General features: G+C 54.2%; 9 protein-coding genes across 9 annotated transcripts; 4 read left to right on the top strand and 5 right to left on the bottom strand.

Annotated features, from left to right (window-relative positions):
* Positions 1–975: 975 nt before the first annotated feature.
* ColSpa_02054 (60S ribosomal protein L36) lies at positions 976–1,764 on the top strand (the record flags this gene model as incomplete). The annotated part of the gene is made up of 3 exons (XM_049268266.1): positions 976–1,032; positions 1,325–1,425; positions 1,602–1,764. The coding sequence occupies 3 exons, from the start codon at positions 976–978 to the stop codon at positions 1,762–1,764; spliced, it is 321 nt and encodes a 106-aa protein (XP_049124223.1).
* Positions 1,765–2,135: 371 nt separating this feature from the next.
* On the bottom strand, positions 2,136–3,729 carry ColSpa_02053 (tethering factor for nuclear proteasome STS1; the record flags this gene model as incomplete). The annotated part of the gene is made up of 2 exons (XM_049268265.1): positions 2,136–3,534; positions 3,596–3,729. The coding sequence occupies 2 exons, from the start codon at positions 3,727–3,729 to the stop codon at positions 2,136–2,138; spliced, it is 1,533 nt and encodes a 510-aa protein (XP_049124222.1).
* Positions 3,730–4,727: 998 nt separating this feature from the next.
* On the top strand, positions 4,728–5,364 carry ColSpa_02052 (proteasome subunit beta type-3; the record flags this gene model as incomplete). Its single annotated transcript, XM_049268264.1, has 2 exons — positions 4,728–5,159; positions 5,221–5,364. The coding sequence occupies 2 exons, from the start codon at positions 4,728–4,730 to the stop codon at positions 5,362–5,364; spliced, it is 576 nt and encodes a 191-aa protein (XP_049124221.1).
* Positions 5,365–5,646: 282 nt separating this feature from the next.
* Positions 5,647–8,817, bottom strand: ColSpa_02051 (calcium-transporting ATPase 3, endoplasmic reticulum-type; the record flags this gene model as incomplete). Its single annotated transcript, XM_049268263.1, has 4 exons — positions 5,647–5,737; positions 5,790–8,413; positions 8,485–8,642; positions 8,700–8,817. 4 exons carry the CDS (start codon positions 8,815–8,817, stop codon positions 5,647–5,649), a joined length of 2,991 nt encoding a protein of 996 aa, XP_049124220.1.
* A 2,875-nt stretch (positions 8,818–11,692) lies between these two features.
* On the top strand, positions 11,693–12,796 carry ColSpa_02050 (uncharacterized protein; the record flags this gene model as incomplete). Its single annotated transcript, XM_049268262.1, has 4 exons — positions 11,693–11,959; positions 12,031–12,231; positions 12,283–12,501; positions 12,635–12,796. The coding sequence occupies 4 exons, from the start codon at positions 11,693–11,695 to the stop codon at positions 12,794–12,796; spliced, it is 849 nt and encodes a 282-aa protein (XP_049124219.1).
* A 2,234-nt stretch (positions 12,797–15,030) lies between these two features.
* Positions 15,031–15,660, top strand: ColSpa_02049 (SEC14 cytosolic factor; the record flags this gene model as incomplete). Its single annotated transcript, XM_049268261.1, has 3 exons — positions 15,031–15,194; positions 15,418–15,541; positions 15,604–15,660. The coding sequence occupies 3 exons, from the start codon at positions 15,031–15,033 to the stop codon at positions 15,658–15,660; spliced, it is 345 nt and encodes a 114-aa protein (XP_049124218.1).
* Positions 15,661–17,774: 2,114 nt separating this feature from the next.
* ColSpa_02048 (uncharacterized protein) lies at positions 17,775–18,325 on the bottom strand (the record flags this gene model as incomplete). Its single annotated transcript, XM_049268260.1, has 3 exons — positions 17,775–17,834; positions 17,892–18,202; positions 18,268–18,325. The coding sequence occupies 3 exons, from the start codon at positions 18,323–18,325 to the stop codon at positions 17,775–17,777; spliced, it is 429 nt and encodes a 142-aa protein (XP_049124217.1).
* Positions 18,326–24,835: 6,510 nt separating this feature from the next.
* ColSpa_02047 (uncharacterized protein) lies at positions 24,836–25,611 on the bottom strand (the record flags this gene model as incomplete). Its single annotated transcript, XM_049268259.1, has 2 exons — positions 24,836–25,175; positions 25,244–25,611. The coding sequence occupies 2 exons, from the start codon at positions 25,609–25,611 to the stop codon at positions 24,836–24,838; spliced, it is 708 nt and encodes a 235-aa protein (XP_049124216.1).
* Positions 25,612–25,968: 357 nt separating this feature from the next.
* ColSpa_02046 (uncharacterized protein) lies at positions 25,969–26,853 on the bottom strand (the record flags this gene model as incomplete). The annotated part of the gene is made up of 2 exons (XM_049268258.1): positions 25,969–26,709; positions 26,788–26,853. 2 exons carry the CDS (start codon positions 26,851–26,853, stop codon positions 25,969–25,971), a joined length of 807 nt encoding a protein of 268 aa, XP_049124215.1.
* Between the last annotated feature and the right edge of the window lie 784 nt (positions 26,854–27,637).

Below are 27,637 nucleotides of genomic sequence, written 5' to 3'. Positions count from 1 at the left end.
AAGCATGGCATCCTGCGCTGGGCTACTGGTTGTTGATCCCGTCTGGTACCGGCCCTTGAGCTCCCTATGATAGAGCAGACCTCGCTCCGCTGTTCATGGTTTCTGGACGTTGTTCGGACGACATTCAAGGAAGACGGGGCGGGGCTGTCTTCAGGAGGTTGGTCAAGGACGAAAGACTCGGCCGGCTTTTTTGGTCTAGAAGCTGGGTTCCAGGGGAGCCCCCGTAGTCGTCCGTAAGAGTGACGAAGAAAGCGGCAAAGCAGAATAGCAGAGCCAAACCCGATCTTGTTGAACGGATAGGGTATCAATGCGCGGCTCTGCGGCGACCCTGATGTCAAGTGCGGCTGGCCCGACTTGGCCGCGCCGGTCTACGGAAGAAGCAACAATGCTGGACCTACTTTACTTAGTCCGGGTCTTGTTTCTCAAGGTGATCCTGCTCAGGTACAGATACGAGGTGCATGCAATGCGTTGAGCCCGGTTACCAAGACACAGCATGCAATAGCAATAGCTTCTCGGTCTAAATGCGTACACGACCTGCTAGGGCTTGAGTTCGGAAAGTCGGTGAGATGTAGGTGAAGCAGGCCAACTTCAGCCTGCGGGTGCACGACGACTGCCTGGAGGGGAACCAACATGCTGCCGATTCTCACTCAAGGGTCCTGCAGAAGAGACGAACCAATCACATCGCATCAAGAATCAAAAACTGCCTGTCCCCCTCCCAGCCAACTCGCACTGGACCACTGCCGCTGCAGCACCAATGGTGGGATTCCTCTCTCTCTACTGGTCAACACCCGTTACGCCAGTCAAATCCCCTCGCTAACCCCAAGCACGTGACCGCACAAACCCACCGCCGAAAATTGCCAATCGACCGTACCGAACTTTTTTTCCCTTAGATCGAGCCTTTTCTCTCCTCTCCGACCATCACGACAATACTAACCCGACCACCCACCGTCCATCAGCAGCCCAACATCGAGCAAGATGGCCAAGGAAGCGCCCGTCCGCAGCGGTCTCACCGTTGGTCTTAACCACGGCCACGTATGTCGAACCACCATTACCACTTTGGCGACCCCGACCTGAAGGAAGCCCTCCGGCCATTGCGAAACGAAGTTTTCGAATCGAAAGATGCGAGAATGGGAAATCAATACGCACATACAATGGAACAAGGGCTACCCGAGGGAAAGGGAAACCCTCATCCCGCTTCGTCTCACCTCGTGGAGGATCTCTGCATACACACATAACCCTCTCCACGAGGGGAGCGAGCAAACCTTTGCCGCTTTCTATTGCAGAAGATGGACGCTGACCGGTTGATGTTATTTCGGTAATATAGAAGACCACCTCCCGCGTCGTCAAGCCCCGTGTCTCCCGCACCAAGGGTCACCTGAGCAAGCGCACCTCTTTCGTCCGTGACGTCGTCAAGGAAGTTGCTGGGTAAGTCTACACTCGCACCCGTGGCGGTGGGCATGTTGTTCCCGTTCGATGTTCGTGGATCGTTGGCATTACGTCTGAGGATGACCTCGGTCTCCGGCAATGTGCAATATCTACGGCCTGAACACTGCCAGACCTTTTGTTCGAAACAAATGCTAACCAGCCACCCTCTACTACAGCCTTGCCCCTTACGAGCGCCGCGTTATTGAGTTGCTCCGCAACTCCAAGGACAAGCGTGCCCGTAAGCTCGCCAAGAAGAGGCTCGGCACCTTCGGCCGCGCCAAGAGAAAGGTCGAGGAGATGACCCGCGTCATCGCCGAGTCCCGCCGTGTCGGTCACTAAACAATCGATTTCGACGTACGGGTGTACTGGCAAATATTGGGTTGGGCATAAGGGTTCAAAGGCGTGGTCATAAAAGTTGTCTTGTTACGGACTCCCCCTTACGGTTTCTGATATGCTGCATCATGGAATAGTTGCAGCTCATGACGACAAATACCAAAATTTTAAGCACACCCAATGTTGCCTCGCATCCAAAACTATTCTCTACACTTTGATCATGTTTGTGATTGTGACATGCTATGCTTAGTAGCGGAAGTAATTGAAGACCAAGCCCCATATCCCTTTTGCTCAGCAAACTCCTAACCATGAACATACTCGCCAAATTCTATATGGAAATGGTCGGGTGGTCTAAAGTTTACAACAGGCGATCTCGTCTATTTCTTTCCAGGCAACTTAAGCCACTTGGGAAGCTTCTTCGCAACACTGCCATCGCCACTTCCTTCCCTCTTCTCCGGTTTCGAGGATGAGGCAGTTGGTTGCTGTTCCTCCTTGTCGTCGCCCTTAGGGATATCAGGGACCGTGACGTCTGTCGCCTTCTGGGCGACGCTGCCTTTCAAGAAGGGTTTCTTGCGGATATCCGCCGGCACACTGTCGTTCCAGACCAAGCTCAAAAGCACACTACGCGTGAGCTTGTAGTCGTGAATCAAGCGGTTCTTCGGGCTATCTTCGTCTTTGATAATGACCTTGCTACCGGGTATAACCAGCCTGAAGGCCTGGGTGTTGTGAGCCATCACAGATCTGACGGCCTGGTAAAGGGTGGCGCCGGTGGCTTCGTGGCCAAATGTCCATTGCGCGGAGGTATTGTCAGGGAATCGCACTTTCATCGGCACCTTACTAACAGCAGCGAGACGAGCTTCTTCGGCTTGCCTCAGCGCCTCGAGTTCCTTGTCGGACAGCAGTCGCTTGTTCTGTGCGCTTTGCTGAAGTCGAGCTTGGTGGAGCTGTGCGTGGGCAATGGTCGGGGCATAGTCGTCCTCTGGTACATCCGCGAGAGCTGCCGCAGGTGTCGTTCCACTCGGAGCACGGAAGACACTGACCGGCTGCAAAGGGTCTGCCGCATCTGGTTGATCGACATCCATCGTCTCGGCCGTCGGTTCGGTCAGATCTGCCGGGTCTTGCTCTGATGTTTCACTGCTTTGCTGGTTGTCTGGAGCATCTGCGACTGAGAGTTTGACTTCATCCTCAGGAGCTGCTGGCTGAGTGGTCGTCTCAACAGCCCCAGGCTTTACTGTTTCCTGCAGGGCGGGTGGCGTCTGGTCTGCCTTCTTCGCTTCCGCCTCGACTTCGGAGAAGAACTGACTGATCTGGCCCATAGCCTCAAACAAGGTTTGATCCGTCTTCCTGAACGACAACCGGATCAAGACGCTGCCGGAATTGTATCCAAGTTGTGAAAGAGTTTTCTGGAAGTCATCAAAGGTAGCCAGTTCCCGGCCCATGATGTTCAACACTGGCGTCTCATAGTACATCTGGCCACTCCCACTCGCGCCTCCACTTGTTGTTTGTGCTACTCCTCGTGCTGTAAGATTGAGGTTCTTCCCCTGACTAACAACGCCACTCTCGAACTGGCGCAAGACCTTCCATATTGTGAAGTCGCTGGGTAGTTTCTCAATTAACCGACCGTTTGGTGCTGCATTTGCCTCAAGTGCGGGTAGTTGGAGTGCAACGGAAACGACTGAAGGTGTGTTGGATTTCTGGACGAGCTCAAGTTTGGCACCCGGAGTAAGGCCGCTCACTCGCCAGACGACGGACAGATCGACCTGCTTTTGCTTGTGCCTTTCGGGTTGTTAACTTTATTGCGCAAAGCGATGAGTGTAATACAATCGTTGTAGCTTACTTCAACAAGTACTTATCACTCGGCAAGTTGAGCTTCTTGCAGGCCTCCTGCAAAACATCTGTCAAGTAGGTACCTGGGCTGACCTTGACGGTAGCCCTCCGCAAGTCCGTGCCGATCACCACCACATGCGACATTCTGTTTGTATAGATGTCGTAGGCGGACAGTTCGTGGTTGTCCTTGTCAGAATAGAATGTGGTTCGCTGTCAAGTCGTGAGTCGCTGCTAGGCGCCTGGTTTGGTATCGTGTTCCGTGGTGTTGTTGGCGGGGTTGAATGCTCGGCGGGGGGCGGGCGTTGCGTCAAGCTCGTGGGCGATGTATTAGTCTGGTGGAAGTCGGCGGAAGGACAAGGAATATCCGGCAGTCGATCCTTGGCACTCTTCCAGTGCTGAGAAAGTCGTGTTTGGGTGCACTGAAATCGAGGTTAGATCGCCACTCGTTTTTCAAGTGAAAGTCTACGCAAGACGAGGTAACTGACTCCTTCAAATGTAGAGTCCAGGTAAAGCGTAGGTACGTAAGGCAGGCAAGAATGTGCTCCGTCAGCGAAGGCAGCCGGGGGGACGTGCATCATCGCTGAGCACCCGCTGAAAGCTGCTTGGCCGCGCAGCAAGCTCAGACCAATCAGCAAGCTCCAACTCGCTGTACGTGGATTTTCCGACCGCTTCGGCCGCGCCATGCGTGTTTGCCTTGCCCTGCAGCAGCAGCAACAGCAAGAGCCCAGCAAGAGCAGGCGGCAGCAGGTGCTACGCTACCTCAGCATTCCGATCCGGTCAACCTCAATTGCAGCTACATCCACCACCATCACGACCCGCCATCAACGACTTCGACGCAACACACCAAGGCTATCCACGGCCGACCCCGCGATCCCATCACAACGCTAATCTGGACGATAAATCTCCTTCGAAACCCATCCGAAGCATTCAAGTACCCAGCGGTCCCTCGCTCCAGGAGCCAAAATGGTACGCCCGTCATTCCTCCCCCTCCTCAGCCTCGAGGTGCAACCACCCAGCTAACCGGACCTCCAGAGCTCCCCCTTCTCCATCAGTTCGTCTTCCTCTACCTTTTCCGATTCCCAAATGATTTCTAGATCACTCTCCTAACTAGAGCCTCTTTAGACGGCGGCGCCTGCGTCGCAATGGTCGGCAAGGACTGTGTCGCAATAGCCTGCGATCTCCGCCTCGGTCTCCAGGCTCTGACCGTTTCCAACAACTTCCCCAAGATTTTCCAGTACGGCGACGTGTTCCTGGGTCTTACCGGCCTCGCCACCGACGTCACGACCGTCGGCGACCTCTTCCGCTACAAAGTCAACATGTACCGCCTGCGCGAGGAGCGCAACATCGCTCCGACCACCTTCGCCAACCTCGTCAGCAGCTCCCTCTACGAGCGCCGTTTCGGCCCTTACTTCGTCTCCCCAGTCGTTGCTGGCCTCGACCCCAAGACGGGTAAGCCCTTTATTTGCGGCTTCGACTCCATCGGCTGCATCGACTTCGCCAAGGACTTCATCGTCTCCGGCACTGCCTCCGAACAACTCTTTGGCATGTGCGAGAGCTTATGGGAACCCGATCTGGTACGTGACAGCGAACGATGCGGCGGGATTTGCCAGCAAGCTAACACTGAATTTTACGCAGGGTCCCGATGAGCTCTTCGAAACCATTTCTCAGTCACTTCTAAACGCTGTTGACCGAGACGCCCTATCCGGTTGGGGTGCACACGTGTACATTATTGAGAAGGACAAGGTCACCAAGAGACTGCTTAAGGGCAGACAAGACTAATCTGCGTGCGGGGAGTTTATTGTGGAGGGAGGAGAGCTCGGTAGAACCGCTGCAAATAGACGGTTTCTAGCTTGTACCAATAGATGGAGGTGATCCACTATGAGAGGGCCCTCGAAGCCTGCATGAACTAGACGAATGACCTTGATTTTACATCCTTTTGGTGACTTTTTATGCCTTGATGTCGGCTGCGACGGTCTATGTACAGCTCTGTGCATGGGTTGACAGTGCTACTATGGTACAAGTGATCTATGATCTAGCTTGGGCTGACCTCTCTCTATCCATCTAATTCTCCTTCTTTCCCTTGGAGGACTGGACCGTCTTCTTCTGACTGAAGAAAGATCTCTCAACGGCCTTGAGAACCTCGTCGATGAGGCTATGACGCTGTTAGCATGTGTTCGAAAGCAAAAGGATGGGTATCAACTTACACGACAGGGGCGCTGATGTACAAGACCGCCTTCCACTCGTTCCAGTTCAGGGGGAGAATGGAGAACAGGTTCTGGAGGAAAGGAGTGTAGAGGAGGGCAAAGTGAAGAGCCATGGAAAGGGTGATGGCGTAGACAAGCTTCATGTTGGCCCAGAGAGGCAGAGTCAAGAGAGACTCGCTGGAGGACAGCGCGTTCATGGCGTTGAACATCTCAATGACGACCAAAATCGAGAGCGAAACCGTCGAGGCAGACTTGGCAGAGCTGTTTGAGAACATCTGGCAGCCGATTTCCGGGAAGTCGGTGGAGCAGCGGTGGAAGCGGGAGAGGTGAGAGAAAGTGATCTGAGGACCCTCAGGGTTGTACATGAACCACCAAGCGTAGCCGGCGACAGTAGCCACACCTACGTAGGTACCGATGATGAGGTAACGAAGGAAGAGCCAGCCGCCGATGAGAGGCTCGTCACGCTTTCTGGGCTGGCGCTTCATGATCTCGTGGTCAGGGGGGTTGAACGACAAGGCAGTGGCGGGAAGACCATCGGTAACCAGGTTGACCCAGAGAAGCTGGACAGGGATCAATGCCTCGGGCATGCCAAGGGCAGCAGTGAGGAAGATGGAGACGACTTCGCCAATGTTGGAAGAGATGAGGTAGCGAATGAACTGCTGGGTGTTGTTGTAGATGGAACGTCCCTCCTCAATGGCAACCTCGATCGTGGCGAAGTTGTCATCGGCAAGCACCATGTCGGCAGCAAGCTTGGACACATCAGTACCGGAACCCATGGCGACACCAATATCGGCCTTCTTGAGGGCGGGTGCGTCGTTGACACCGTCACCGGTCATGGCCACAACCTCTCCCTGTTGCTGGAGTAGGTCAACAAGCTTGGACTTGTGGCTGGGTTCGACACGAGAGAAGAGAGATGCGTTCTTGGCGGCCACGATAGCCTCGCTTTCGCTGAGGTTCTCAAATTCTCTACCAGTGTAGCTCTTGCCCTTGAGATCCTCGTATTCGTCAAAGACACCAATCTGTCGGCAGATGCTCTCAGCAGTGTTGCGGTTGTCTCCGGTGATGACGATAACGCGGATTCCGGCATCCTTGCACTTGCGGATAGAGGCCTTGACCTCGGGGCGAGGGGGATCAAGCATACCGACCAATCCAAGGAAGGTCATGTTCTGCTCGATCTGGGCATACTGGGCAGTAGTCTTGGCCGACTTCAACAGAGGATTCTCGCCGATGTTGTCAATGCTGGCGAGGGCAATGACACGAAGACCGCGGTTGCCGTAGTCAACAACTTCCTTGGCGATCAAATCCGAGAGCTTGCCGTTCAAAGGTTGGCGCTTTCCGTCAGCACCAACAAGGGCGTGCGAGCATCGTTCAATGACAGACTCGGGAGCACCCTTGACGAGGAGCTTCTTCTCTTGGCCGTTCTGAACAAGAACAGACATGCTCTTACGATCTCTGGAGAATTCGAAGGTAGACAGGCGGGGAAGTCGGCTCTCGTACTGAGCGCTGGCGTAGTGTACACAGTCTTCAGGGTTGCTGCCAGGAGGCGCACAAGGTCCTAGTTTCTCTACCAGAACTCTCAGGGCGCCCTCAGTAGGCTCGCCAACATTGGAGTAGGTGGCGCTCTGGGCATCATAGGCGATCTTGGAGTCGTTGCAAACCGCAGCGACCTCAGTCATCTGACGAACAGTAGAAGAAGAACGGGTCAGGTCGGTAACGGTCTCGCCTCTGAGAGAGATGGATCCCTTAGGAGCAAAAGTAGTGCCCTCAACATCGTGCTCGACAAGACCCGAGCCATTCTCGCTTAGGTAGACGAGCTTGCTGACACTCATCTGGTTGGTGGTCAATGTACCAGTCTTGTCAGAACAGATAACGCTGCAGCTTCCCAAAGTTTCGACGGACGGCAGGCTTCGGACCACGGCATTCTTGGCAGCCATCTTGCGAGTACCAAGCGCCAAGCAGGTGGTGATGACAACAGCAAGACCTTCAGGAATAGCGGCAACACCAAGGGAGACGGCAATCTTCAGGTAGTAGATGGCGCCCTTGGTAAAAGAACCGTGGCTGGGGTCACTGAAGTGGGGGATGTTGATAAGCCAGACCAGAATGCAAATAACTGTAATGACCTTGGCAAGGCTGTCACCAAAGTCGTTGAGCTTTTGCTTGAGAGGAGTTGGCTCGGAGATCTGGGCAGTGATGCTCTCGTGAATGTCGCCTATGGCAGTCTGGGAACCGGTCAAGACGACGACAGCCTTGGCGCGACCAGTAACAACAGTGGTTCCGGAGAACAACATGTTGATCTGGTCCTGCAAGACGGCCTTCTCGTCTTTAACGACATGGTCGCAGTCCTTGCCAACACTTTCACTCTCTCCAGTCAAGATAGCCTGGTCGACGTTGAAGCTGTTGCTCTCGATGGTAACCAGTCTACAATCGGCAGGAATGCGATCACCAATGTGGACAGAAACGATGTCACCGGGCACAAGGTCCTCGGCCTTGACACGAGAGATTTGGCCGTTGCGGATGACGTTGGCCTCGTTGGCGGAGTACTCTTGCAGGGCGGCGATGGCTTTCTCGGCGCTGCTCTCTTGTGAGACACCAACGACGGCGTTGAGGATCAGAATGGTCAGGATCTGGAATATCGGCATCGTTAGCCCGGGAAAGTCTTGGTAATGTGGGTATCTTGGCATCGAGGATTACGTACCACTGCTGGGTCGACGAAAGCGCTCCAGCCTTCCTCATCATCGAACAGAGCGAGCACGAAGGAAACGGCGGCAGATCCGAGGAGGATAATCACGAGCTGGTCCTTGAACTGCTCAAGGATGAGCTCCCAGAGGGGCGTGGGGGGTTCTTCGGGGATGACTGCGAAGGGCTATCAGCACGGGTCTGTCGTGGGTTTCGCGTCGCAAAGCCACTCACCATTCTTGCCATGCTTAGTCCGCGATGCAATGACTTGATCATCGGTCAGACCAGTATCAGGATTCACTCCCAGAGTCGAGAGGACCTTTTCGGTGGGCGAGGCGAATGCGCTCTCCATCGCGAAAGCTGCGCTGCGCGCGGGATGTGTCTTATCGAGGAACCGACAGTATCCAGCCGAGTCTCAACGGCCGTCGGGTTTCTGCTGCTGGGTGATGGAGTGGAAAGGAAGGGACTCTTCAACAATTGTGGAAGAGAAAAAGTAAAGTTGAGATCCAAACCTGGCGAAATGAAAGGTTTAGGATGTGAAGGAGAAGGGAGAGAATGTGCTGGAAAAGCTGCGATCAAAGAGCCAGCATATCTTATTGCCGTCGCAGTGGGGCAGGAAGCTGAAATCGTCGCCGATGTCCCTAAGTTTCCAATACGCTCTACGTGTTCGTTCAGTGGCCTAGGTTGCCTAGCTTCCCCTTCTGGAACCTTTTTTTCTGCCCTCGAGTGAAGAGCCCGAGCTTATCCCGCTATGGCTAGCGCCGGTGGGGGTGCCCTTGCAACTAGAAACAAGACTCCCAAGGTCCTAGCATCCACCTGTACGTCCCTGGCCCCATCGGGGACGAGCCACTGCGGCCCTGAGGAAGAAAACGTGGGGCAGAGGCCGACTAAAAGTACAGACCCGAAGCCGATAATCCGGAGCACCAAGCATCGTAGGGCAGAGTGGAGAGGGAAAGGAGAGACCTCTTGTCGTCGTGAGAACCTGGCAACCCGGACCTCCCCGCCCCGCCGACACGATAAAGGTTGACACACAGTCAGTGAAAGGTAATGAAGCGCTGACATAAGCAGACTTTCACGTGACCGCCGAGAGGTTCCCGATCCGACTGTTCCTTGAGGCCCGCCGTCCCCGTCCGGCTTTCCTGGACTGGGACTAGACTGCTCCGGAACCGCCCTCCATCGCTCGCGCCGAAACCGAGTCAGGGTTGAGGAACGAAGATGATGTGCGGAGGACAGCCAATTTCACCAGCCGTGTGTCTTGCGCAAGGCAGCCCGAAGCCATGGATTGTTGAGGCGACTCACCTACACTGGCAAAGTCTCGGAGGTCTCAAGATTTCCTATTCAGCCAGCGCCATTTGCTAAGGTAAGGTCTCGAGATGCTGGCAAGCCCCCAAAGCCCCATTGTTGGCGGCGAGGGCAAATGTCCGGTACAGACATCTTAACGACCAGACCGGTGGGGAGAGTCCTTTGTCTTCCGTTTCGCTACGCCACGCATCGAGACATGGCGCTCATAGACTACGGACCGCCACCATCCTGTCAGGTTTTTATTTCTCTTCCAAATACGGACGCGCCGTGTCGACCCAGACTTTCATTGAGCTTCACTAGAAACTCCGACTCGAGCGGCAGCTTCACGTTCTGGCTCAATATGTGATACAATACCATCCAATGCACATCGTTGATGCAAGATCCATAGATCTGAACCTAATAGCGATGCGCGCTAGAGACGCAGTTTTTTGGCCCAGCGGGCAGGCTGCATGTCGCAGCTGCGTTCCTTACCACCGGTCTGTGGGTAGATTCGCCGGGTGCGACTTTCCACTGCAGGCTTGTACCACGCCGCGACTTCTCGTGAAAGCCAAGCTATGTAAGGCAGCTTGGTCGCCGTCAAGGCCTTGAACCAGGCACAAAGTAGTAGCAGGAGTGATGGATATGCAGACCGGACCCCGCGATTCGGCCATGACCTTGCCTCGATCAGCTGGCGTTTCCCTCACCTAGCTTGTCATATGAAGGTAGTGCTTCACTTCCTCCCCTCCCACCTCCTTCTACCCATCCCCGGTGGTGAAAGAGCTTTTCCGCCTAGACTCCCTCCTTCCCTTCTTCGCTCTAGTAACATCCGCTGGCTTTTCTTCCCGTTCCTCGACTAAGAAAGCTCACGCCGGCGACATCATCCTCTTCGGCTTCAATCCCCCCAAGTCTCGTGCCGCTGGCAGTCCCAGCGCTTTTGCATCATTCATCTCTTGATGTTGCTACCGTACATCATGCTTTGAATCCTCTTGGACCTGCTATCTGCTTCCTTTTTTTTGGTGTCTTGAACCCAGTCTTACCTCTTCTTTTTGGACTTCGAAATGGCGTTGCCACCAGACTCTGCATCTCTTGGTTCCTGTTCCCGCTCCAGTTCTGTCCGAATCAACCGAAAGACAAGTTGCGCCACCTCGAGCCCCCCGTCGCCCGGATCACAGCACGAGTCGACCAAGTCTGAAGATGTTTTCGAAAATGTAGACCTTTCATCTGGTCTTGACGGTCTGCACATTGACGGTGTCGAGGTTTGGGACACTTTGAGCAGCATGGCTGCTTTTGGACTAGAGCCCAACAACGGCGATTCCTATGACGATCTTGTTCTGTTTCCACGGGTATCAGTTGACGATAGCGACGACGCTCTTGAGCTTTCGGACTCGGATATGCCGCCCAAACGAGGCCCCTTTCACAAATGGATGAGAAATCTTCATCGACGCGCCAAACAACGGCCTCGACCGATGAACGCAGACAGCGTTTTGCCCTGGAAACTCCTTGATTCTGCCGATAGGTCAGCTCTTTCTCGGAGAACTCGCCACAGGAGGTCATCTTCAGGTTCATCGTTTGGCTTCGTTACGGCGGTGAAAAGTGCTAGTGTCAGTCTTGCTAGCGGCAGTACTGCAACGCGCCCCAGGGGCAACAGCCGTCGCTCTTTGGCATATTCCAAGACGGATCGCAGCAGCAGGGCCTCATTTACCGCTGCAAGACTCTCGGAAGACAGCTGTCATGTCGAATGGCCGGCAAAAGTTGACCCGTTAGCAACCGAACGCGCTCTACAGCGCCGGCGCATCTTGGAAGAGCTCATCCGCACGGAGGAAAGCTACATTAGGGACATTCGCTTTCTTATGAATGTATGTTTTCCTGACGGACTAGTCAAGAGATAAGAGTGCTAAACGGAATAGGTTTACATCACGATTCTTGCTTCTTTGCCCACTCTGCCCATGGGCCTCAGGTCGTCAATCAACCGCAATCTAACAGACATTGTCGAACTCCACGAGGAACTCCTGGGCGAACTGCACCGAGTTGTACCAGACTCGGAGTATACGCAGATCGATATCTCGCCGTTAACCAGCAAAGTAACGGACCATGGACATCAGCGTCTGAGGAGTCTTGATTCCGTGCCAGAAGACGACAACAGAGCCATAAGCTGGCTGCAGGAAGTACCCGGGATGATCTCAGAGGCCCAGATTGCCGGTGACGTGGCCAAGGTTTTCAGCAGGAAGGCAATTAACCAAAGCAATACTTTACTCGAGAATGACAGTACTAACATTCTTACCAGATGAACCGCTTCTTTATTTACGAGGAGTACGGGGCAAAGTACGAGATGATGATCAAGGATGTTGCTTCGGCTCATCGGACCATGCCGCAATGGGATACCTATCAAAGAGGCATCGAAGCATTGGCGTCGTCGTTGGGTCCTGTGAGCACTCACATCGACCAGTCAAAGAAATCTCTTACCATCGGAGACCTGCTTGTCAAGGTGAGAAACATGCCATTGAGATTACCAGCCAGGTCGCTAACAAGCCATCAGCCAATTCAGCGCATTTGTAAATACCCGCTCTTGTTTGCGGAACTACTAAAGTACACACCCGTTGCCGATTGTCCGAATTCCCACATGGAAGTCGAGAGCGCCCTTCTTCGATTGCGAGAGGCAACGGCCGAGATCAACCGAGCAACGAGCGACAGGCGGATGAAATCCACCCTGGAGAAGACATGGATCCTTCAGGATCGTCTGGTGTTCCCCGAGCAAGTAAGCTGATACTCAATCCACTTCAAGAGGCTGTGGCTGATCAGCGAGAAAGAAACTCGATGCAGCATCGAAAAACAGAATCAGGTCGTTTGGCCATGTCGAACTTTGTGGCGCGCTGCACGTTTGCTGGCAGACCAAGGAAGGCGCCAAGGGACAGTATATGATTTGTCTTCTCTACCACAACGTTCTGTGTTTAGCCTCAGCAAGCAAGGCCGACCAGATTTACACCATACAGGCGTGTATCAATCTGGGCAGCACAAAAATCGAGGAAACGGACAATGGACGAGGTACGTGATGGTGTCACAGCCGATCGTGCATTCCCAAACTAACTCCGTGAAAGGACTCCAGTGCCACACGGCTCCATTTTCGTGGAAACTTGTGTTCGAATGCGACTCCCAACTGTACGAGCTCTTGATGACAGCCTGCTCTCCCAGAGAGCAGGAGGAATGGCGAAGCCGGCTATCAAATGCTGCCAGAGGAGACCAGGAGCAAACCGACCCCAACCTGTACAGTTCGATGTCCTTGAGCATGAAGAGCCTTGGGACAGTGTTTAGAAAACCAGGTGGGTCTTCACAGTCAAATAATGGCTTTGCTACATTACTGACAGTCATTCAGGCACGGTTGCCCGTCGGATTTCAATTCACCGCGCCACGACGGTTGGTCCGAAGTCTCCATTATGTCAAGTCGTCTTGAAAAACACCAGCGTTGTGCGAGACAACTCAGACGCTTCATCCAATTCATCCATCAACCGCTCGCAGTCGTTGTTGATAACAAACCCCCGAATTCCGATTCTTGCTCCACCACGAGGCGAGAGAGCTCGGCTAGAAGCTCTCATGACCGATATCTGGAGTCGAGATATACTTCCGTTTCCGGGTATGACTGGCAGATCTCGCAGCGAGCACCTTGTTCGGAGCTCAGCAAGCACTATGATGCGGAAACTCAGCGTTGCGAGCATCGCCAGCTCTTTTGCAAAGAGATCTAACAGTGTGGCCAGTCTTGGAAAATTTGTGGTTGATGATGATACGGGCGACAAAGATAGCATGCATCACGGACATCCTTCCAAGCTCTGTCAAACTGAGAGTTCCAACGCGGAGCACGGTCCCGGTGACGAAGTTGATGAAACAACAAAGGCTCGATTGCCCAAAATCGACGACGATATCGAGGTTACAAGCACGGTTAGCGCTCCGGCAACCCCGATGTTGGTTCAGTCCAATATCGTTGTACATGCCGACGCCGTCGAACGGGTTCGATCTGGGTACGGTGGCCTCCTGTCTAGCGATGTGTTGCCGTCGAGACCAGCCGTGTTGCGCACCGCGTCGGGGAACAATCTACCACGAGTTCGTCGAGATCCAATAACCCCGAAAAGACTGCCTTGCCCATCCGAGAGAGACGGCAGAGACAATCAAAGCCGGGAATCAAAAGCGCCCAAACTCTCTCACAAGCCATCGATGCGCTGGGGCAAGGTCGGTACACTAAACAGAGATGACTTGGTGCAGGGCATCAGAAGTTTCTTTCGATGAGTGCGGACCAAAAGTTTTTACGATTCAATGAATAAGAGAGCTACAACGGAATAAGGCTTGGACGCAAGAAGCAAAGATACCACATCCGTCGTTTGTTTGCCCTTGGCTACCTTAATTCAGGGCCTCTCACCGGGGAGTGCCATGTCCATCGCTATTCTTAGTTCAGAATGTGTTGGCCGTCAAGTTGACGATAGTATAATGATACCCCCAAGTTGGATTATATAGCGTCCACCTACGCAGGCCATGTGATGCCAGTGAGGCCATCGAGAGGTATTGGGTAGAGTGGCTTGATTGTCGTTAGCATTGCCTCGCTTTGCGGGTGTCCGTCTCCATGTTCAGACCTCTTGGGATGCTCAGCACCCGCTTCCGGCCCCACCACATCATGCTGCTACGGTCAGTGAGGCGACCTGCAATGAGGTGCCTCGGAACATGGCGGTGCGGGAATTGAGGGGGACTATTCTAAGCCAAACGTTTCCTTCCCCATCTGGATCATTCCAGCCGCAACGTGTGAATACCCTTTTGGCCTAAAATCTTGGTCTGAGATTAGCAGTGACGTACTACACTGGTTCAATGCAGGAACGCTCAGAGTTCCCGGTACCTAATGGCTACGTACCTGGGCGAGCTGGGCAATGCACGGAGCACGGTATGCCCCGCTCCCTGCCCGGGCAAGCTCCCAATGGCGGGGCAGTGATGAAAGGCAGTCGCGTGTTTCCGCACCTATGACGTAGCTTTCGAATCACGAGCTTCCCAGCTCCCGCCCTCTCCTGTCCCAGCTGGGGAAGCTCCCCCCCTCAGCTCTTGCTCTTATTAAAAGGCCTTGAGGTAAGCTCCTCCCCGACCTTCGCTCATCAATTAATCAATCAACCAAACAAAAAAACATTCTGAGATACCCAGACGACTCTCGTCTTTCACGTACATCACTGCAAAACATCAAGAACTCCATCGGAGCTCATCAGTCAATCACAACACAACCAATCACCAATACACCAAGACCCCATCAACCGTCAAAATGGTTCGCGGCGAGGCTCAACAGACCAAGGTCCACTACAAGGGACAGGAGGACGACTTCATTGTCTTCGTTGAGGACCCTGAGCTGTTCAAGAAGTGGAAGACGGACAGGTCTATCCCTTTGGCGCACTTCATCTCCTCCTTCAAGATCTTCGTTACGCACAAGTAAGTTAGTCTGGATTACCCCTCACTTCCCCTCCACAATGTGGTCTTTCGACTCTGATGAGCCAAGTGGACACGATTTGTTCTATTGGCTGTCAGCTCGTTCGCCTCATCAAGTGTACATGTTGGCTTTCACATTTTGGCTGGGGCTTGAGTCGCCAACTACCTTAACCACCCAATCTCGCATCACTTTTATTTCTCGATAGCGACTAACCACTTTAACCAGGCAAGGCAACCAGGGCACATTCGACGCGGCCTCCAAGTCCACGTTGGAGAATGAGTTCGGCACCAGTGTTGACGACAAGGTGATCATTCAGATCCTTGAGAAGGGCGAGGCGCAGAACTCTGAGGTAAGCTCTCATTCACACTTTGGCATCAAAGGGTCATCATGGCTAACGACGGATCGCATCAGTTCCCCGAGCGTCAAGGATCCAAGAACGACTCTCAAGGCGCTATGGTTGCCCACTAGAGAAGTACCAGTTTCCAAGCAAGACGATGGTCACTACACGAGTGGCACTCGACGGACATACTGGCTTATGAGGCGTTATGATGTTTCGGCGGTGTTGTGCAGCAACGGCAGCGAATGGATTGCGGTCGGCAAATGAGTGCCACGGCATCGACTTTTCGACATGGGAATATGCGAAAGCGATATGAAGCGCGTCTCTAATAAACCACTTTACATGCAACGAAGGATGGCGATTGAGGTGTAATAACCTTAAAACCCCTCTCCTTCGAGCCCAATAAGGGTTCAACATCGACGCCTTAATCTAGCATGGGGTCGATAGCATGGGTTCTCTAAGCTAGTAGATAGCGGAACATGAGCACACGACTTCTCAGTGGCTTTTTTGCACTCCATTTTGGCGATTGATGTGTGAGATAGACAGCTTACCAGATCTAGCCGCTCGTAGATGCCCGAAATAAGTGCTCGGTCAAAGTCGCCGCACGACCCAAAAGCTTGGCCTGGGTTTTCACGATGGCCACGACTCAACGAAAGACCTCTGTGTGGGTGAACGGGCCATTGTTCCCAGCGACTTGGTCAAAAGTTACCTCGAGTAAATGAGCCGCGGGAAAATTACCACCCCCAGCCTATATAAAAGGTCTGATAACCTGGCTCAATTTACGAAGGGCTGTCAAAAGTGGAGCCTCCCAGCAGTCTCTGCCCACAATGCTGCTGTGGTGCGCCCGTTTCTGAAGTGTTTCGGGGGCTGCGCGGAGCCTCACCACGGCCCCCTGGCCCCGCCCCCTTCCTGCACCTCATCGCCTTACACACCTGGCGCAGAAATTTGTTCCTTCCCCCCTCTCCCTTCATGAAGGTCTCTGATCTTCGGAGGTGTTGCCGAAAAAGCACACCAGGCCATGCATTTACACACGCATACCTTGAACGGCGAAGAGCGAAAACGGGGGGGGGCGGATGGAAGAGCGGCAGGAACGGCCTGACGGTTGAGAAAAAAAAATTAGAAAACAGAAGAAAAACCTCTGTCTTTCTTCCTTCCTACTCGTGAACCCCGGGGCCCCTTTGCGGCCAGAGGAAACCCGTGAGGTTAAACCCGAAATACAAGAATGGAAATGCTCGGATGGGCGGCAATGACAACCCCCCTGGAAGTGTAGGCGATCCCGGAAACCCAAATTTTTTGAGTTAAGTCGTCGAAGGTGAAAGAAAGTTAAAGGAGAACTTGACAGGTGCTGTGAGGCCTACCCACTCGACGTTATGGCAAAGTCGGCACGAAAGGTTCACCATCAAGTCGCGTGTGGGAGACAACACATGGGAGACGACATTTATTGTTGTGGTATCTTTTTTTTATGAATTTTTTTTTTGTTGGTCGTGACATTAGGTGTAGCATTGGTGCGTTGGTCTCTAAAAGACCAAGGCCACATTCTCTTGACAGCGTCTTGGCTATTCCGGGCAGATTCGCTCTTCTTCTCATCTTCTCTCCACTCCGGAAACCCGGGCCCCACACTGAGTGATGTTGCGCCGAGCTTCGGGATGATACACCACACCCTTCAAGACGTGGGAGGCGGCATTCTCACACAAGGCGTGACGCCAAGGCAGGCCCCTGTCTCCAATCTTGTTCCCGGCCATCCATGCCCAGCCACGCATGCACACACAACAGCGTCAATCCATGATAGCACAGATCCATGATCCGCAGGTGCGAAACATGGCCATGCTAGCCATCACCACCCCGTGTCCAAACCACACACACAGCCACCGTTGCCCCAAACAAGAAGTATGCCCACGCCTGGATGACTTGAGGAAAACAGGTTGAAAATGGAAAAAACTGTCATGGGATCTTTCCGAGTCACTTTCAACTGAGAGTGCGGAGGAAAATTGATGAACCATTTGTCGTCAGGAATAACGCCGATGCTAGATGCCGTGATATCGATTGGGAGTCGTTAAACATATATAAGAAAAAGTGATTTGATAAATATTGCTCAGAGAATTAACGGTGAGGGTTTCGTTGATTCATCCGAGATAGTTGAGATGGGCGTTGGCTCGTTGTCGTGTATACGTGGGTCCCTGTCAGGTCACAATACCACATCAGGTTGAGACGGTCGTATACGCTTGAATTGAAAGACGAGCAATGTTTAGACGCGAGAGCCGTTGCGTCCTCTTTGAGGAAGTGTCCAGGGCTTGGCGCAGACAATCTGGTCATTGAGTTAGGGCAAGGCTCGTGTGAATAAAGAGTCCAAAGTGAGACTTACCTCTCCTTCGCTGTAAGCCCAGAAGTAGACAACCAGCCCAACCAGGTAGTAGAGAGCGGCGTTGGTGCCCTGGTAGATGAGAGCAGCGGCGAGACTGGTGAGAGGAAGGATGATGAGGCGGAACTCCAGGCTGCGGTGAATTGACGAGCCGGCGATAAACACCAGAGGCCACTCCAGTGCTACCATGAACAGAGACATGAGTATGTTGATAATCTGCAATATCGGTACGGGCTTGACCGCCGGGTCCAAGGTTTTGGTCAAAAAATCCCAAAAGATCTTGGGCCAGAAGAAGCCTCGAGAGCGGCGGCAAACTGGTCTGTTCAGGTAACGTTAGTACTGAGCAAAGCTCGGGCCCTCATGATGGTTGTTGACTTACAAACTGCGGCGCTCATAACGATGAGCCGAGCCCAGTGGTTCTTGATAAGACGACCCATGGTTATCGATTATGTATCGGTGATGCTTTTCGCCTTGAAGCCTTCTTTTCCTTTCTCTTTCTGATTGCTCAGTGTCGTTGAAATCTTTCGATCCTTCTTTTGCCTGTTGCTGATGAAGCCCTGATGCTTTGACCTTGATATGCCCTTTGTCTCTGATCCCAAGAACCCGAACAAGTAGCGAATGAAAGGAACGAGGGAAGCGGTCGTCGAGATCGAATCCTCTCTTGCGAATAAACCGGGTATGGTGATAGATAAGGCGACTCAGTCGAAGGTGAACCGTACAGCGGCGAAAGAAGGGAATAGGTACCGAACCTGCGGGACGAACGAAGAAGTGAAGGCGTTTCGAAGTGAAGATGTCGATATTAAAAGAAGGCTATCGACAGGCTAGTGCGCAGCGCTGACGAGGAAAGAAGAGAAGGTCAAGAGGAGAGACAAGAAGTGTCAACCCAACACAACGCGGGGAGACCGACAGGTCTATATTGAGACGAGAGTCGGGATGGATGTGACTAGTTGAGCCGAAGCGTGGACCAGGGGTATTGGTAGGAGGTGGAGGAGGATGTGGATGCAGGCTTGTCCAGCCCAAAGGGCAAGACGCCGAGCCGCACAGGAGAGCTGGTTGAGGCTTGTGTCAGAGTTGGGCCCCGGGCTAGCTTGCTGGGCAGGGTATCGGTATCGGGTGTTTCTGGCTCGATAGCGGAGCGAGTTCTCTAGAGATCCAGGTTCGGGCAGTCTGATCTATGATGACAGCGGGCATCCGAGCGGCATTGAGACGTTTCTGGTTGCGCAAGAGGGGAGGGTATTGGTTCTGCTATAGACCAGCCAGGCAGAACTAAGAGGCGGAGCCAGGGGGGGATGCTGGGGTTGGCCAAGTTGTTATTGTAAAGTGCTGGCGGTGACGGCAACGATGGCGTATGATGTTCGTGGGTGTAGGGGGATCCGAAGGCTGATGCGTTGAGGCTCTGTGTAGGAGAGTACTCCCCCTAGTGCCGGGAGGCCGTTATTGTGTACGGGGTATGAGGCAAAAGTCGGGATGGTGAAGCGTTGTGGTGGAGACGGCTGTACGTGATGTTCGTCAGGGATCTGTGCTTTATCGACCCCGTCGCATGAAGGTTGTTTGAAGATCAGACAAGATAGTTGCCAGGGACACTGGTGAGGCAAGGAGGTGGAAGAGAGACAGGAAACGGCGGATGGTCGCACACGCGAAAGAAGGAGGTAGACGAGTTTTAAGAAACGCCAGCCTTTGGGGGACGGCCGGGGTTGTTGAGCCCATTGGTGTGTGGTCTTGTCCATCAAGGCGGGATCGTATGCACGAAAGAAGTGCAGCGCGCAGAGAGCGGCAGCATCATACGTCCGTTCTGGCATCGCAGCGTTACCGCTACCCGCCCATCTGCCCAGCCACGGCCGAGACCGCCCATTATTTCACTCGAGGGCCAGTCGAAAGCCGTCAGACACGTATCGGAGGAGCGACCAGGCGCTAGGCCGGCCGGGGCCCTGAGGGGGCTCCAGTCGTCACCTAGTTGACAGATGGGGATATACTTGGGTGAAGAATGTAGGTCGGCGGGTACGGATGCAAGCTGGGCCGGGATAGGAGCACCGCAGATGGGGACGATGTTGAGAGCGAGGCAATATTGTTTCTAGCAAGCAATATAGCGCAGTATGTAGAACGAGCGGCGAGGCGAGGCGAGGCGAGGCGAGGGCTTGTCTTGCATGGTTCAAGTGACAGTCGAAAGAAAGGCGCGAATAGGACCCCGTAAGTGGTTAACGATTGACGTGATTGGACTTGCACGCAAAAGGCGTGGGCGGTTAGAGAACGAGCTTGGACCAATGAGATCACTAGACTCATCACCGTTGGCAGGCGAGGTGTGGATCCGCCCCTGTCGCCAAGGGTTCAGGGGTGTGTAACTGGGGTCGTCTGGTCTACCGTCAGATCATGGCATCCCAGAATCCAGCTTCAGAAGGTACGGGACAGATACCTGGCAGCCGCGCGTACTCTGGCTGACAGCGGAGGTACCCTTCCTGTCGTCCCAGGCTTTCGTTCTCGCCCCTACCACACCATATGTGCACTACGATTAAATGCCTGCTCCTGGTCGGACATGCATAAAAAGAGACTTGACAGAAGGGGGCGGCAGCTCACATAGCAGCAGCTACCGCCGGTGCAGTGACCGAGTGCCCTGTAAGACACCAGCCTCCAGCGGACGGACGTGCTAAAGTGCCCTCCCACCTACCCACTTTTAGAGGAGAGGCTGCCGATAACCTACGGACGAGCGGTCGATTTAATTAATCTAGCCCCGGCCGTCTCAGCAAATGAGCATGCAGAGAATTCTGCGAAAGGCAATTAGGGACGACAAGGACATTTAAATCACGTCAAAAGAAACAACACCCGCCATTGCCTGTTTCCTGAGCTTCCTGGGGCACTTTAAACATCGGGTGGTTTACCTCCCCAAGAAAAGTACAGTGAGACAAAGTCAACCTTTCCCGCTGTTCATATGCCCAGCCCCTCGAAAGAGGTAGTCGCTTACAGCAGGTACCGTTGCACGACCGAATGGTGCCCCCCCTTCACATCATCCGCTCTCTTCCTCCTTCCCTCATCCCCGCTCCTCCTACACACCTCACCTGTCGCACGAACTCAATCGATCTTCCAGATGGCGTCAAGGGATCGCTCCCACAAACAGGAAAGGCAACATAGCCCAGACCACCCCGAACTTCAGATCAATTATCGGTCCCCCTCCCCAAGTGTGAGTTCGTGCCATCTGATCCTCTGCAAAGCCCTGAGACGGTTGATCAAAACCGCCTCAGACAGAGGCAAGTTCCAGAATGGTTGTGCTGAGGCACATGTGGTTTGAGAAGATGGGACGGCTGCTCTGTGGCCCGGTCGCAGACACCGCGGTCTCGTCCGAGCCCCCAAGCCCTGTCCCCTGTCGTCCGTATCCGACCATTCACACAACAAGCTAAACTACACTCGGCGATTAAGCCCGGGGTGGCAGCCGACCCCAACCAGGTACCTAGCAAGCTTACTATGTATGGGTGACGCCGACCCCGGCCCCGTTGCCCCAAGAGAGTCCCATCCTGGCTGGAGGGCGACCACAGAGGAGAGATATTGACATGGATCGGACTTTTTCTTTCTTTTTCTTGCACCGCTCTTGGGGGCATCATGGTCCCCACTGCAGCCATGCTCTTCGTCGTCGTCAATGAACACCGGAACAGCGGCCACGGCAGTCTTCGGCCATGGTGGAGAACCACGCATCGATATCTGAGCATCGCAGCTTCATTAACTTTGGTTTTGCCGGCCGACCCGAAATGCCATGTCTACCATAACTTGCTGCTGGCTTCGGTACACTCGCTACCAACATAATGAAGCTTCACCGTTGCGAGCCAACGGTGCGGACGACACCCGAACCACGGTGACGGCGGTCTTCTCAGCAAAGTTTTGAGCCGCATGAACGCTTACCTTCCTAATTTTGCTGTTGTCTCATGGCACAGGCCCCTACTCCGTCCAGTTGAAGTCTTGCGCCGATCAACAGAGAGGGCTGAGGCAGTGAGGGATACACGTTGCATTTCAGACCGAGGACAGGCCACCAAGGGAACAGTGACGCTGCCATCAAAGCTGCCAAGCAACCCATGTCGGTAGAACCTTAAAGATGAGCAGGAGAAGGGGACTGCCTTCCAGCACAGATGGCGGCCTTGGTCCCGAAACCAATGAAGTTAAGCCTACTCGTCTTGCTGGCTCACCCCGTCCACGACGCAACCAGGCCGAGCGTTGGCCACTCTGCAGATGATCCCTTTGGGGTTTTAAAGCCGTTGTCCTCAAAGCGCCGACTGTTCTGGCTGGCATCGTCAGCTTTCTGCGACAACTGCCCGAGGGTTGTTGCTGACAGCTCCGATCCACCGTCCGAGACCAAGGCTTAGTGAGAAGGATTCGAAGGTGTCCTTGTCCTCCTCACCTTGGCTGTCTATGGTATCCGCCTCTCGTCGCCAGGTCCTCACCAGGTCTCTGGGTGTCACTGGCCTCGGCCTGGGCACGCATAATTGTGTCACCTGCGTCTCCAGAGATGCATCGGTGGACGTGCTCTTGAGTCGAGAATGGTGGGCTGCACGTACGGTGCTCGCTCAGCGGATGGCAGCCACTGCCTTGGCTTCTTGCCTGATTCAACATTGTCACAGCAGGTATGGGTTGTGACGTCGAATCCATAGTCTCTGGCCAAGCGGTCGGTTCAGCAGACGCGGGGCTGGTTTGCAGTGCCGTACTTGATTCTTTCCAATTGGTAGTCTGCACTCCTACCGATCGGGCGAGCTTGGAGAGGCTGCACCCCTTCCCGCTTATCCGCTCTCTGCATCGCTATGCTGCAAGATGGACACTAAAAATAACCCTTGGAGAGGGGAAACCGCCGCTAAACAGTGCTTTCAACTTTATTTTGGCGGGCGGCTCAGCATTGTTGATCATTGGTTCCCCTCGCAGAACCCACATGGCCTGGACCCGCCCCTCCTTGGGCTCTGGCCAACCAGCAAAGCCGTTGCATCCTGCCGGAGGAGCCGTCGTCACTTGTGCTACTGCAACCGCCGGACAGCAATCACAGCATTATTGGATTCTCTTTTATTTATATAGGCTTCTGGGCAGCTGCAAACGACTTCACAATCGGGCCTCGAGAGGCGGTCAGGATGCTTACGTCCACCATTGATGACGCTCGGCACACCGGCACACTGGCACCCACGCCAGAAATAGGTCTCCTGTGAACAGACAATTCTCCCGGAATGTCCCCAATGCAAGGACTACCTAACAAGGCCTTCTCATGCCATGCAAGGCGAGTTTCCCGTGTTAAAGCATCCCGCCCGAAAACTACCTACCTTCACCGACATCGTCATATTGGTTGCCACGAGCAGATGCGAAAACGACTTCTAGTTGCCTGGTATGGCTGAACCTCCTTCGCCCAAGTCTTCAAAACTAGGTAGCGTTGCTGCTCTCGCAGAAAGCTTGGGGCGCAATAAGTGTCCAGAGTACCTACCAGCAGACAGATAAGCATATTGTTCAGCGTCTGATCTCAACCAAGCGTCGCGTCTTGCCAGCGTTTGGGTGACACCCAGATGGACATAGCACAATACGGGTGCAATATGGACGCAATATGGGACTGCCCGCCCCCTCACCCTTGATCCGGACAAATTCAAGGTTTTTCCTGGTCCGAGATCCAAGCATACGCCGAACATTTTGCAGGTGGCCTCTGCAGCACGACTCAAAAAGTGACATGGAAAAAATCGCAAAAGACTACGTGCCTGTACCAAGTCACTTCACATGCTCCCCTGGTCTTCTAGGAACCAGACCCTTCAAAAGGAGGGAGAGAAAATTACATGAACAGGTCAAACCCCACTCATGGGATCTTCGGCATTTTGGCAACACAGGCAAGGATATGGCGGCCCAAAAAAACTTCTGGAGCCTTTCGACGGAGTGGAAGATTAGCAGTGGCCACAAGAGAGCAAGAAAACGGGCGTGAACGAATCGATCATAAGTCGAAGTTACGACACAGAACAGTGCTTCCAGCGGGAGTCACGGCAATTGAGAACCAAGTCCGCTTAAACGATTGATCGCTCACATGGGATCTGCGGTACGCTCCCACCAACGTTTGGAGCCCAAGCCCGACCCCTTTGATAAAACGCGCACTGCTGCAAGCTCTTCTTCTCATCTCCCTTATTTCTCTCTCTGATCTACGTTGGATGATGGCAAAACAACAACGGGGCCCTGGATGGCTTTTTTCTTCTTCTCTTTTGATCAGCACGGATCTTGGGCACAGCCGGGAGCGGGGCCAGGCATTCGGCCGGGATCTAGCGTGTGACGCCTCTCGCGTCCCGAACATCAAGTGCTTCATATTTTTTGCCATGCGGCTGGCACGGGGATAGAGACATCCGCTCACAACACGGCCAGAGTCCGACCTAAACGTCAGATGCCAGCCATCATACGCACGGATCCCAGGCCTTTCATCCCAAATTTCGTGAGACGACGCGTCAAGTTCTGGCAGTTGTTCCAAACGCCTCTCCCGCGGCTGTCAGTGACAATGGTATTCCAAGGCGCGAACGACTGTTAAATCCTCTTTTTTTGTGGCTGCTCTCCCTCTCCTGTCTTCTCTTATGCATCCTCTGCCTAGCAGACTAGGCAGGCAGAGTGACTAGCCAAGGTTGTCAAAGCATTGTTCCATATTACTTTCTCTGTCTCTTAGTTCCCCACCGCTCGTTACGATGGCATCGCCACCCAGCCGTTAACCCCTTTTTCGTCTCAAGTAGCCCCTGGTGATGCACACGGAACACAGCCTCCCCGTGACTCCTCCCCTATCTCATCCTACCATGGGTCACCTCTGCGGACTCGTCCAACCCGTGTCGGGTACTGGTGTTCCTAGCTGGACTACAGGCAAGTCAGTGACCGGACAACGAGATGCCATCGGAGTCGAGCGACGCATCGCGATCCTCTCCGCTTCATATGGCACTGGGCATCGATTGAATCCCTTTTTAACGCTTGCTGGTCCTTATTCAAACAAATGCCAGCTTCTCCTGCATCAGGAACGAAAGGACTCGCGCCCCTTCCACTGGACCCAGTAGGTCCATGATCCGCGCCTTTCCCTGCTCCGTCTCGGCAAGAGCGGCCACCTCACGGGGTGATCGGCCAAGTTCACTAAGGAGGTTGGTCATGTGCTCTGAAAGGGGATCGTTGCCGCTGGCCATGTGCTGGAGGAGAGAGAAGAAGGTGGTTTGGGCCGGGGAGGCAACGGGCTGTGTTGTGGCGAGGGAGGTCCGGAGATTGGCGAGAGTGGATGGGAGGGCTGAGATGGAGGATAAAGGGATCAGGGGCAGCTCGAGCTTGTTGAGGATACTTGAATCAGCGTCATCAGTCGTACACACTTCTAAGCAATGGTTCGGAGGGTTTTGGTGGTCGCTTACTTGATCTGCAGGTTCATAAAGACCACCATCGGGTTCCCCTCTTGCCCTTGCGGACCGAGGAGGAAGATGACGGCTGCGTCGCGGCCTCCGTTGAGGTTGAAGAGGCGCTCCAGACGCTGCTCTGTAACTGCCGTGCCGACGTCCTTTGGCGAGAGGAGGACTAGGCGGAAGAAGCGGCCCTGCTGTTGTGGGAGCGGGAGCGCGATATCATGCGTGTTCAACCTGCTCTCTGCTGCTGTCGTCAGTGAGTCTCTCCAACATGACGAAGAGGTCGGCGTTGCAGCACCTTGGAACCGAGGCGTGCTGCCGGCTAGGAGGGTGATCGCTGGTGTCCATTCCGGACGATTGCGGAGAGAAGAACAGAACATGGCCTCGTTGATGCGAATTCCACGAGCAGGTGTCACAGGATGTAGGATCTGGTAGTGTGTTTGAGCTTTAAGCTTTCAATTTACCTTTGCCTTTTCATTTATTTGTGGATGATTTTCTTTATATGAGGTGAGTCAAGTCTGTATGTATCGGCAGGAACTGCCTGTACGCCCCTGCCTTTTTGGTTCTTTCCCCAAGAGTGAAGTGCCTTGTCTAAGATGCCCGCCGATAAAGTTACACACGCCGTACTGAGTACAACAGAGGATGCCTTCCGCCCGCTAAATGGTATCATGAAAAATCTTACAAAAACTCCACGCCTTTTGTCTAACCAACCATTGGGACCATCCGCTCGGAAGGCCTCATGCCGCCGTTGGCGTAGGGGACTGCGTTTGTGTCGGCAGCTGCAGGCTCGGCAGCAGCGGCTTCTTGGTCTTGGGGTCCCTCAGGTCGCGCAGCGCGGCCTCCATGGCGAGGTACCGCTGGGAGCGTTCCTCCTCGCGCTCAGCCAGCTCGCGCTCCCGGCGCGTCAGCTCCTCGAGCTTCTCGTCGAGGACGCGGATGCGCTCGGCGTTCTGGTCGGGCTTCTGCGATGCCTTCCAGTACTCGTAGACGATGATGGCGCTCGCGACGCCGAGGATGAAGGCGTCGCCGATGACATCGGCAAATAGGTCGACGGCCTTGTTCTCGGGGAGGGGACGGAACTTGCGGCGCCAGATGCTCCTGGGCTTTTCCTTTGCTGAGCTGCTAGTGCTGCCGGAACCGCTGGCGGTGCTGCTGCTGCCGCTTCCCGAAGCCGAGGAGGATGAGGTGGACGAGGAGGTTCCCGACGACGCCGGGGGAACGAGGGGTTTCCGTTTCGCGGCGTCGGGGTTCTCGGCCTCGAGCTTGGCCTGCCGCGCCTTGGCCGCCTCCTCCTTCTCGACTTGCTCCTTCGTCTTGACCGTTGGAGCCTCCGCCTTTTCTTTTGCGCGCTGCTCGGCGTTCGGGTTCCGGAGGAGGGCAACGTTGAGACGCATGTTGAGCTGATGGATGGACTGGCCGTAGCGGGCGGCGAAGGCGCGGAACTTGGGGTGCTCGTGGGCTTGCGCTTTTATTTGGTTCTGGGGGGCCGCAGACACTGGTCAGATGCTTTCTACAAGGGCCCCGGAGGATGGGGGTGACTGAGGTCATCAACTTACGGCGCCATACTTGGACACGTGCCGCACGAACAGCGCGGCGAGCTTGAAGAGAGGCAGTGGTACCATGGTGGGGTGGGTTTCGAGGGCTGATCGAGTGACGAGAGTGCGGTTGGTCAGGAGAGAGCTCCGGGAGCTCCGTGCTACGGCTCAGCTTGGCTCAGCCTTGGCGGTGCTGTTTGTTGTCAATTGGAATAAGAGATGCTCATGGACTATAGCAAGTGCGTTTTAATCGCGCGGGAATGGTCGACAAAATGGACAGCGACGGACACTCTTGTAACTCGGGGTTATCGGAGTCACATTAGGCAGCTGACGTCGATGCTTGGAACGGATCTCCCACTGTCCCGCGGTGGAAATGCACGGAACACGCTTATTTGATGTTCCGCTTCTTTGGGCTTCGGGGCCGAATCCAGCAGGCCCCGGCTCGCTGAGTGAGACTCAATTTCCAAGGTTCCAGGCGGAGCTGCCTGTGAGCACGCAGTGGCAGCCAAGTTTCTTTTCGGTGTGAAACTCGCTCTTGGATGAGCCTCATACTATCGCGAGCCTTCACCTGTGGGTGAGGGTTGTTTGATACTACCTGAGCGTTGAACGGATAGCACGATATCCCCAGAGGAACACTTGTTGATCAACTCTCTAGTCCTTGTCTGCTTACCTAAGTCGCTCGTTCTAGCGGCCGACCGGCAAAAGGTTGATTGTGGAGTAGCATCGGCGAATTTTAGTGGCTCTCCAGTGCTGAACCCAGTTCTTCCAGGTTTCAGTTCCCCGGGCAACGGTACGCGAAGCGAAGGTCAACAGCGATGGTACACACTAACCCGGCCCTTCACTCCACCCCCATCACCAAAAGTTTACCATT

The sequence above is a fragment of the Colletotrichum spaethianum genome, assembly GCF_022836535.1.
Source record: "Colletotrichum spaethianum MAFF 239500 DNA, contig04, whole genome shotgun sequence".
NCBI lineage: Eukaryota > Fungi > Ascomycota > Sordariomycetes > Glomerellales > Glomerellaceae > Colletotrichum > Colletotrichum spaethianum.
The sequence above is the reverse complement of the archived record's forward strand: the minus strand, read 5'-3'. Positions and strand labels throughout refer to the sequence as shown.